The sequence below is a fragment of the Sinocyclocheilus rhinocerous genome, unplaced genomic scaffold (genome assembly GCF_001515625.1).
Source record: "Sinocyclocheilus rhinocerous isolate Xijiao unplaced genomic scaffold, SAMN03320098_v1.1 scaffold1334, whole genome shotgun sequence".
Classification (NCBI taxonomy): Eukaryota; Metazoa; Chordata; class Actinopteri; order Cypriniformes; family Cyprinidae; genus Sinocyclocheilus; species Sinocyclocheilus rhinocerous.
Window position 1 is genome coordinate 920,358 of NW_015626864.1, and position 11,319 is coordinate 931,676.

General features: G+C 37.3%; 1 protein-coding gene across 1 annotated transcript in view; it reads left to right on the forward strand.

Moving 5' to 3' along the window:
• Positions 1-11,319, forward strand: part of LOC107718709 (glutamate receptor ionotropic, NMDA 2B-like) — a 99,856-nt gene that overhangs the window by 85,148 nt on the left and 3,389 nt on the right. Inside the window, exons 10-15 of the mRNA XM_016525910.1 lie at positions 1,679-1,832; positions 1,932-2,057; positions 2,723-2,952; positions 4,194-4,354; positions 6,768-6,955; positions 9,581-9,819. Coding sequence (XP_016381396.1) covers positions 1,679-1,832; positions 1,932-2,057; positions 2,723-2,952; positions 4,194-4,354; positions 6,768-6,955; positions 9,581-9,819 — 1,098 coding nt within the window. The remainder of the gene's footprint in view (positions 1-1,678; positions 1,833-1,931; positions 2,058-2,722; positions 2,953-4,193; positions 4,355-6,767; positions 6,956-9,580; positions 9,820-11,319) is intronic.

Here is an 11,319-nt window from a genome sequence, read left to right on the forward strand (position 1 = left end):
TACTCCCTTCAGGGATCAGGTGGTGAGCCTGCAAGCGCTGCCCCCGGAGGAGGCAGACCCAGCCCTAGCTTTGCTCTGTCCCGTCCAAGCCTTGAGATGCTACGTAGACCGGACATAAAGCTTTCGGACCTCAGACCAGCTCTTTGTCTGTTACGGAGGCCGGTAGTAGGGGAAGGCCGTCTCTAAGCAGAGGATGGCCCACTGGATTGTGGACAAACACATAGAGTTTGGGTTGAATAGGTTGTTTTTCATTCAAGAGCTTGCTGGATCATACACTTTTGTTCTTCCTGTTCTATTATACCCCTGCATATTATGGATGAGAGGAGCATATTCAACTGTATGCTTTGTTTTCTTCACGCTGTAGTTATGCATATTACAGTACATTAAAAAATTATATTTTGCTGACAACAGTTTAACAAATTTTGATAATTTATTACAAGTAATTAACTTTTTTTGTGGTTTTAGTTTTAGTTAACGACAATAACCCTTCATGCCTCAGTGTACAGTAACCACTAGGACAGTTCTGGAACATCTATGGATTTTTGATTATATATTATTTTCAAAAAAATGAAATTCTGAAAAGTATCTCTCATGACAAGAACAGATGAAAGAGAGAGAAAATGTGAGCAAGTGAGTTTGCACAAGCCCAAGGGAAAATACAGCTGGTGCATTAATTCAGATGAGAAATAATATGAGTTACAGGATCATATGTAAATCCACAGTTGAAATGAATGTTATGCAGTTCCCTTTCGGTCCTAGTCATAGGAATACTCTGAGAACTGCACCACATTTGGAGCCGCAGACTCGTAGTAGCTTGCTTTATGTTTACTTAATGTCTTTTAGAGATCCAATGCTCCAAGACATGCTCATGTTCAGTGATAGATGCTATAACGCAACACATAATCAAGCAAATATGCAAAATATAGTCTCATATTTTGAAAAGGCAGAGAAAGAAAATAGGATATAGAAAGCAACTACTCAACATGCAGCCCACAGGGCATTCTTGTGGCCCGCATGTTTTTAGAGATTCTGCTATATACCATAGTAAATCCACAGAGCAATTTTAAAAAATCTGACACCAAGCAGAAATCTATAGTCCACTCTGCAAACTGTGCCACAGATGACCGCTTACAGTACAGCTTCATTGATTATAATGGAAGTGATTTAGTTTGATACATGGTTGTGTATAACACTCAGTAGTCTTATTAATATAACAGAGGCACTATAAAAATTAGGAGTGCAGCCCTCGAGGCTAAAGAGATCCGGCTTTGTGGCCCCATGAGTAGGCCTGATGTAGACAAAGCCTTCCTGTAGCATACATTCTCCTTATTAACTCTGTTTTGTCCCATTTTCCTATATCACCGGAGGCCCCTCATATGTAACTCTAAATATACCTGGACAAGTGATGGGTTTAGGGATGCAGTGATTAGGGAAATGTTGAAATGAAGGAGAAATGGCTATTAAAAACTACTGCGCCCCACTGTGGGAAGTAACCTGATTTCTACCTTCCTTGGTCTCACAGTCTTGTTTTTTTTCTTCATGGTATTTTCATTCACTAGTTCCCATTTTATATGTCTTTCAGCCTTTTCTTCTCACACTGTTGCTTTTTTCCCCCTCTGTCGCGGCATGCCCAGACTAGTCCAGGTTCGGTATAACTGCCCCTTTTCCTCATGTCTAGGTGGTGTTGAAGAATGCCCACATGGCAGTGGGGTCCCTGACCATTAATGAAGAGAGGTCAGAGGTCATTGACTTCTCTGTGCCCTTCATAGAGACGGGAATTAGTGTCATGGTCTCTCGTAGCAATGGCACAGTGTCACCTTCTGCCTTTTTAGGTAAGTACTAAATACACTAAATAATGTAATGGCATTAATGATAAAATTCTAAATTCAAGTGCGCTCTTAATTTATTTTCGCTTCTTTTTTTGCACTCAGAGCCCTTCAGCGCTGATGTCTGGGTAATGATGTTCGTTATGCTGTTGATAGTTTCAGCTGTGGCTGTCTTCATTTTTGAGTACTTCAGTCCTGTTGGCTATAATCGCTGCTTGGCAGATGGACGAGGTGTGCACACACGCTTTCACTCACACACACACACACACACACACACACACACACACACACAAATCTATAGCCCTTATACATGACACCAGCATACATTTGGTATATCTAGTTTTATGTCTTCATTTTCTAGCCATCTAAAAATTGTTAATAATTGTAGTCATTAAATGTGTGTATATATATATATATATATATACACACACACACACATTTAATGACTATAATGGACATTATATCCACCTTTCTGTGCTGTATTGGCTGGTTTCAGCAATCCAACACACAAATCTATAGCCCTTATACATGACACCAGCATACATTTGGTATATCTAGTTTTATGTCTTCATTTTCTAGCCATCTAAAAATTGTTAATAATTGTAGTCATTAAATGTGTGTATATATATATATATATATATATACACACACACACACATTTAATGACTATAATGGACATTATATCCACCTTTCTGTGCTGTATTGGCTGGTTTCAGCAATCCACTGCTTGTCTGAATATTATTGATTCTTTTGACTAAAATCAAAACTGAATAGTTAATTTATGGCTACTTCTTATGGATTTTCTTCCTCTGCCCTTTTACTCCTCTCTTATTCCTATTAAATTATAAAGTAATAACTCTCTATTTCAATTTCTCTACCTCTTTACACACCATCAGAGCCTGGCGGTCCTTCCTTCACCATTGGAAAAGCTATTTGGCTACTTTGGGGTTTGGTCTTCAATAACTCTGTGCCCGTGCAGAACCCCAAAGGCACTACTAGCAAGATCATGGTCTCGGTCTGGGCCTTCTTCGCTGTGATTTTCCTGGCCAGCTACACTGCCAACCTGGCCGCATTTATGATTCAAGAGGAATATGTGGACCAGGTGACTGGCCTGAGTGATAAAAAGGTAACAAGGTTTATTGGTCAAATTCAACAGCATGTGCAAAAGTGAAGCATGGGCATCTGAAAGCTGTTATTAAAAATATAGTTCTCATTGATCTCATTTATCCTACTGTCAAAAAATTAGATCTATTCCACCTCCAGAACATAAAAAGCTGTTTTTTCCCCCCAAAGACTGCCTTGAAATGAACGTGACTTGACTTGATACAACAGACTCTACTTTATCCTTGGTGTTAAACAGCTAAGGTTAATTCGCACGGACTAGCCAATAAATGATTAAATATTTAAGGTGCACTGTGTAATTTTTTTTTTGATGTTATAAAATGTTCTTCTGTCTCAGTTTAATGTGCAAAGGCAGCTATGTGTAAGCCATTTGTGGGTTTTCTGAGGCTCTGGTGCTTTAAAGTCCACGTGAACCGGAAGTTGCTGCCGACTTTATTTCAGTGAAGTGACGTATTTCCAGCTGAAACGGAATATTGAGGAGAGGGCGTGGTTTTATTTTTGCGCTCCTCCTCTCATCTCTCACTCATAGCAAACTAACGGTTGGAGGGGTGTGTTTAAGGATATTCTGCCCAAGCCGTCAAACTGACGTCATCAGAGAAGGAATGCAATTCCAGAGCGGAAGTAAATGTTCAGATTTTGATTCAAGATTACCAAAACAAAAATTTTTTTCAGCAGATTAACTTGCACGGATTAATTGTTCACATCAAGACTAGCAATGTGCGCTAGTAAAGTAAATAAAGTCCATTCTGATTTCATGCGGCCTTTAAAAATGTTGCTTTTTTCAGCTTTTGGCTTAACCAATGATGTGAGTTAGGGTTAGACATATTTGGGCAACCACATGCTGACTGGTTTTGTGTTAATTTTTTATTTATTTTTTTCATGTCATCTTTGCGTGTAAAAAAATTGGGCTAATGTGAATTAGCCAACCGTTATGAAACAGAAAATAAGATTTGACTCTGAGAGGGTGCTGTAGCTTCTTTAATAATTAATGTGGTGAGATTTTGTTTTTTACTCTAAGTCATGCTTTACTTTATATGTCTAGCAAAGCTTTGAGTGTCTAGAGAACATAGTCTGTGTGTTTACACTGGAAATAGTTCTATTATGAATGATGGAAAAAAAGATCTGTTGTATCTTTAAAGGTTTTTGAAATGACACCTCTCCTCACACTTTGTCCCTTGAGTGTTCATTGACAATGTGGACACCGCTGAGTTATATATATATATTTCTCTCTCTCTTTTTATCTAGTTTCAACATCCGAATGACTTCTCCCCTCCATTCCGCTTTGGTACTGTGCCCAATGGCAGCACAGAGAGAAACATAAGGAACAACTACAAAGAGATGCACTCCTATATGACCAGCTTCCACCAGAAGAACGTAAACGAGGCCCTCCACAGCCTGAAGTCGGGGTGAGAATGAAAAGAGAGAAAGATGATATCTGCATGAAAAGAATATAAAGGGTGGGAAGACAGGGAGATGAAAAGCTTGTAGGACAGCAGTAACTACAGTGTGTGAATAAGTGGGTGGGTGGATGAACTCTGGATTGATAATAGCATCAAAATGAGGCATCCTGAAGGGACTTTGTTTAAAGATGCTGATTGGTAAAGACTGGTTTTATTTGACTGTCCTTTACTTTATCAGGACTTTTTTATTCAACAATTTTTTTGTTCATATTATGCTGGTTGATATGACTGTCATGTTGGACTAACTGAAACTTTTACCAGGATAAAGCTAATAGTTTTTAGCTGGTCATGTAGTCTCAACATGGCAGCTCATTGGATGCAACCTACTTTATGTAAAAGATGTAAAAGCTACATAAAAGCATTTATTAGGAGTCTTCATTCCATGTGAGCATACATCATTTTAAACTACAGATTTATTGGTAACACAAAGTTCCATTTGTTAAAGGGGTCATATGATGCTGCTAAAAAGAACATTATTTTGTGTATTTGGTGTAATGAAATGTGTTTATGCAGTTTAAAGTAAAAAAAAAACATTATTTTCCACATACTGTACATTCTGTACGTAGATATGTGGGGGCGTGTTCGAACGAGCCGTTTTAGGTAGGTGTGGCTGACTCTTAACTTTTATAAAGAATATCTCTTTGGATTTGAGACTTTAGTCTTTGCAACTTTACAGATCTTCTTTATGCACCAAGAGCTTGTAACACTCCAAAGAGAAAGGAAAAAATGAAATTGCATCATATGACCCCTTTAACATTAGTTAACTACATTAGATAACATGAACTAACAATGAAAAATAATTCAGAAGCATCTTAGTTACTTTTAATTTCAACATTCACTAATACTAAAATATACAAAAAAATATTAAAATCAAAAGTTGCAGCTATCTGTTTATATTATTTAATGAACCTAAGCTAGCATGAACTACCAATGAACAGTTGTATTTACTAACTAACACTAACAAATATTGAAGGGTTACTCCACCCCAAAATGAAAATGTTGTCATTAATCACTTACCCCCATGTCGTTCCAAACCCGTAAAAGCTTCATTCGTCTTCGGAACACAATTTAAGATATTTTGGATGAAAACCAGGAGGCTTGTGACTGTCCCATTGACTGCCAAGTAAATTACACTGTCAAGGTCCAGAAAAGTATGAAAGACATCGTCAAAATAGTCCATCTGCCATCAGTGGTTCAATCTGAATTTTATAAAGCGACGAGAATACTTTTTGTATGCAAAGAAAACAAAAATAACGACTTTATTCAACAATTCGTCTCCTCTGCGTCACCGTAGCGCCATTTTGGAGAGTATCCACTGAACGTAAACTGCGTATGCTGTTCTACTTGTCTGTGTCAGCCGCACCACACGGCATGGGGGTAAGTGATAAATGACAAAATTTTCATTTTGGGGTGGAGTAACCCTTTCATGAATATTGTAACAAATGCATTGCTTGTTTAATGCTTATGTAATGCGTTAACATTAACTAATGAGACCTTATAATAAAGTGTTGTTGTTGTTTTTTTAAACTACAGACATATCTTGCAGTAAGTCATAGTTTTTAAGCATTTTTAAATACCTTTTTGACTTCTCAAGTTGGTTTTAAATGGTCTTTCAGTTTGACAAATTAATTTTTAAAAGTACAAATTCCATGTAGTCTCTCACTTAAGATGAGCTCATAAAAGATGCATAATAATTAGATACAAGAAATAGCAAAATGCTGTTAAAATCAGTTTTAGGTATAGTTTAGGACACCACACTATGTCTTGACATTAAACTTTGTCCTAAAGTGCTGGCGGGTTACCTGAAGTTACCCCTCATTTCCAACACACAGTTCCCAGGAAATATGTTTTATTTTTTTTATTTTTTTAACAATACCATTTAGCTGTTTATTTGTTGCTGACCAGAAGAAAAAAAAAAAGTAACACAGATGTGTTTGGCACAGGTTAATTATCGGTAACTAAACCTAAAACCATAAGAAATGTCATTACTTGAAATGAAATAAGCATTAAGTGAAATAAAGTAATATAAAAGAACAAAAACTTACTGGATTACAGCTAGTTGCCAAAGCAAAATCACTCGTTGTTTACAGTTGAAACATTAAAATAACTAAATAAACTAAATCTTAACAAAAACTACACACACACACACACAAACTAAAACTAATAAAAGTGACAAAAAACAAAATTACTAAAACTTGAAAAAATGAAAGCTGTAAATATAAAACAAAAAATTTAAATAATGACAAAAAGTATATTAAGTATATCAGTGATACTAAAATAACACTGGTTTGCCAGTGTTTAATGTTTGACAAGGCCTTACCAACATTCTAACATATGACTCCTCTCCCTCTCCGTGTAGTAAATTGGATGCATTCATCTACGACGCAGCGGTCTTGAACTACATGGCCGGACGTGATGAAGGCTGTAAACTGGTGACCATCGGCAGTGGTTATATCTTTGCTACTACAGGGTATGGCATTGCCATTCAGAAAGACTCAGGCTGGAAGAGGGCAGTGGACCTCGCCATTCTGCAGCTCTTTGGAGATGGTAAAGACTGATTTTTTTTAAAATTTTATTTATATGATGAATTAGCCACCAGTTTTAATCTGCATTAATTAGTTCAAGATTACAGATATTTAGGGGAAATTCACAATGAATCTGCGTTGTCTACATTGTTTTAGCATCTGATTCACTAAAAAAATTCTGCGAGTTTCGTGACCGCACAGACACGCCCAAAAATTCAACTGAGCGAATTGCATGATGCAAGGTTATAAAAGATAGCAGACAGCGCCTGGTTAAAATGGATTATGGGTGGTTAATGAATAAGACGGTTTTTCCGATTAAATCCTGTTTACAAAAGTGGCGCGAATGTGTAGAGAATTCACAGCTTAAGATGTTACTTCAATCACTTCTTCTTTAAATGATTCTCAATGTGCCCTCAAGGCAAACAGTTTTGAAGAATACCTGGCAAGAGATGACAAGTGCCGACACTGTCTGTTAGAACGCCAACAATTATGCCACAAAATTGTAACGATAGATGTGTGAAAATATGGCATCCTGTTTTTCCAAGCTTCCTTTGTGGGAGATTCACATTCTGTTAAAGCATATTAATGTACTCATCAAATCAAGGACTCATCTCATAATATACTTTGTAATAATATAAATTACTATAGGTTACACAGGTTGCACAGGTGATGCAAAAGTAAAGCTAAAGGTGTTTTAAGTTTTCTTTCATATTAGTCTGTTTGCACAATGGATATGACGTTCATGATTATTATATAAAATACAGTATATAGTTGCATTAAATATGGAAGGGAAAATGTGTAAATAAGCAATGTACAAATTTAAATTGTCGATGGGAATATGAGATTTGCCAATATGAAGCAAATTTTACTGTAGCAATTATATAAATTTATATTTAAAAAACGAATACTTTTATTCAGCAAGGATGCATTAAACTGATCAGATGTAACAGTAAAGACATTTATAATGTTACAAAAGATTTCTATTTCAAATAAATGCTGTCCTTTGAACTTTCTATTCATCAAAGAATCCTGAAAAAAAATGATCACGGCTTCCACAAAAATATTAAGCAGCACAACTGTTTTCAACATTGATAATAATAAGAAATGTTTTTTGAGCAGCAAGTCTGCATATTATATTCTGAAGGATCATGTGACACTGAAGACTGGAGTAATGATGTTGAAAATTCAGTTTTACCTTCACAGGAATCAATTACATTTTAAAATGTGTATAAGTAAATTTGTATTTGTAATTAGTATACAATATATATAGAATACTAATTCTAATACTAATACTAATACTAATGTACTAAGTAACTATAATAGCTGTACTGTACCAGCAATAGATGTATAGCATTGAAAAGTGTTTATCTCCACATCTCTAATTCAGTTTGATTCGAGTGCTTTCCTAGTGATCCAGATCCAGGGGCCATTTCTAGAAATCATCCTCTCTTCCCCAAACTGCATCTGAGATGACAAGCTGTTTGGAACACATCCAAAGACACATGCAGAACATGCCCTATGCACCCCATACACGCATAAACGGTGTTAATAATTTTAGACACTTAAGATGGCATTTTGTAAGGAGATCTTATAGATACTGTGTATGGGCACAGTCATAGAAAAATCTATCAGATTGGCTTGTGGACATATTTATATAATATATGCCCTACTTAATGATTCCTCATGCGTGCATGGTATGTCATGCAAGCGGGACGCATTAGATTAGATCAGTGGCAAGGTGCATATTGACAAGCAGGCAGTGCACCTTGGTTCAACACACTGATAGCAGTATGGAATCAGAAAGGTACGGTTGGGTGTATCACATGTAATATAATCCAGCATATGATCCAGTAGCAAGAATAGAGTCATATTTGCAAGTGTCAAGGAGGCGCTTGTGTTATCTCAAAAGTACACTGGGAAGGCATCAACTGTGTGACATATACATGAAGGTACACATGAATCCACCGGCACAGCATGTGAACACACGCACGCACATTCACCCTCACATAGGTGTTGGGTTTTTGACTGATTTGAAAGCTAAAGTCACTGACTACAGTTCCTAGTGTGGCATAGAACTGCAGCCACTGAATGGATGGATCCTTTTGCATGTGTGTTTTTTTTGTGTGTGTATTATTGAGTATGAGAAGAAGTATATTTGTGTGTATCTGCATTCGTCCCTAAAGACAGACCTGCAGAACACCGAATGGTGTTTTGGAGTTTGATCCTGTCCCTCCTATGCGGGCTGTCAGGCCCCTTAGGACCCTTATTAGAGCTGGGAACCAAATCTCAAGTGACTCCCATAAGCAATCATTAATGAGAAGAGAGCTTCAGTGTGTATGAGTTGGATTAATCCGTCATGACAAATGTTACACTTCACAGGGGCCGTAATTTGTTTACTGTGCACAGTTTTGTGGGGGCTCTAAATAAATGCAGTGCTGAAACGCATTGAAATCGTCAGGGACAGACAAACGTGAACAGACACGTCAGCTAACAGTAAAGCTCAAGAGCACTCGAAGCCCACAGACACACAAAACACACAGCTGGAGAGGCAGAAAGTAAAAATTCAAAGATGCACAAACAATCACTCTTTTTCTAACCCACATTCAAATGCTAGAAAGTGCAATCTTTTTTTTGTCCTACTTTGTAGGTGAGATGGAGGAACTTGAGGCCCTGTGGCTGACTGGCATCTGCCACAATGAGAAAAATGAGGTGATGAGCAGTCAGCTGGATGTAGACAACATGGCAGGTGTGTTCTACATGCTGGGAGCTGCAATGGCCCTGTCCCTAATCACATTCATCGCAGAGCACCTCTTCTACTGGCAACTGCGATTCTGCTTCATGGGTGTGTGCTCAGGCAAGCCCGGCTTCACCTTCTCGATCAGCAGGGTGAGTGGAAGGTTCACTTTTGATCTGAAGCAAACAAACACCAAGGATGATTTTACTATTATTCTGGAGCCAACGGCCTATCGAGTTTGTGAAGCTTTGGAGATTAGGAGCGCAGATAAGAGAGATATTATACTGCTAATCAATTTCTTCTTTGGAATCTGTCTTGTTTTCCAGTCAAAATTTATTTCCTATAATTAAATTTGTGATGAAAGTAGTGACAGATCTTGTTTCCGGACTGTGACGTACATCCAAATGTAACAGATTATCCCCCAAAAAAACAAAAAAAAAGTAACAGTGTAGGCAGGGACTTCATTCTATGTATCGTTATTTGATTGGATTTCGAGATGTGGGCGTTGCACACAAAAGTAGCAGCAGATGAACTTGAGCAGGGGTGGCGAACGTCAGTCCTGGAGAGCCGCAGCCCTGCAGAGTTTTGCTTCAACCCTAATCAAACACACCTGAACAAGCTAATCAAGGTCTGAAGGGTTACTAGAAAGCTACAGGCGGGGGAGTTTTAATTAGGGTTAGAGCTGAACTCTGCAGGGCTGCGGCTCTCCAGGACCGGAGTTCGCCACCACTGAACTTGAGCTTGCAGGGAGTGGGGTTTAAGCAGTCTAAATTATTGGAGAAGTCCTACATATGACATTTTGAATAAAGATTACAAGGTCAAAAGTAAAAAATAAATAAAAAATCATACATAAGCAAGTATGAATTGTTCACAATAAGATCTATTAACATACATTTAGAAAATATTTCATTTCATGGCAAATTTAAAACAAGATACATTTGAAAGATGTCAAAAAATATATCTTAAATGTAAATGTATATTATCTGTCATCTGCAGATAACTAAAATTACTTTTTAAAATAAAATGTGCAAAGTGTATAAGCGTTTTCTTCATATTATAATTGTCAACATTGATTTTTATGCTGATAAAGCCACAACATATTTACTTATTTATTGTGGTACATATTTATTTTTGTACATTTAAACCATTCTGTTTCTTTCGTTCTGATGTGTGTGGGGGAAACTTCAATGCCCATTTTGCACATATGCAACATTACTGTATAAATCAGACCCCTGATCTTGAGCTAACAGGGCAAAGCAGCAGTGTCTCATTCTAGACATTTGGACATCAAATCATGCCTCAAGCGATTTGGAGTGGTGCCATGACCCACATAAAGGAGGGGATGAACACAGAAAGAGTAAATATCAGTTTATGTGACCAAACTGGCAAGTGACTCAAACATAAACCTGGGTTTACCTGAGTTCACAAATTATTGAGGCTAAAAGGATAAACGATTGCTATAGTTTGTTAGCCACAAGGGCAATTTGTATAACCAGTTTCCTTAGCTACAAGTACAGACATAGGAAAACGATTTTCTTCCTAGATATATTTCCCTTTGAGATGTAGATGCGTGTTTGAACACTAGCTGTGTGGAGGTAAGAAGAATCTAAAATGAATGGGGGGGGGGGGACAACATACAAAATGGGAGAGAA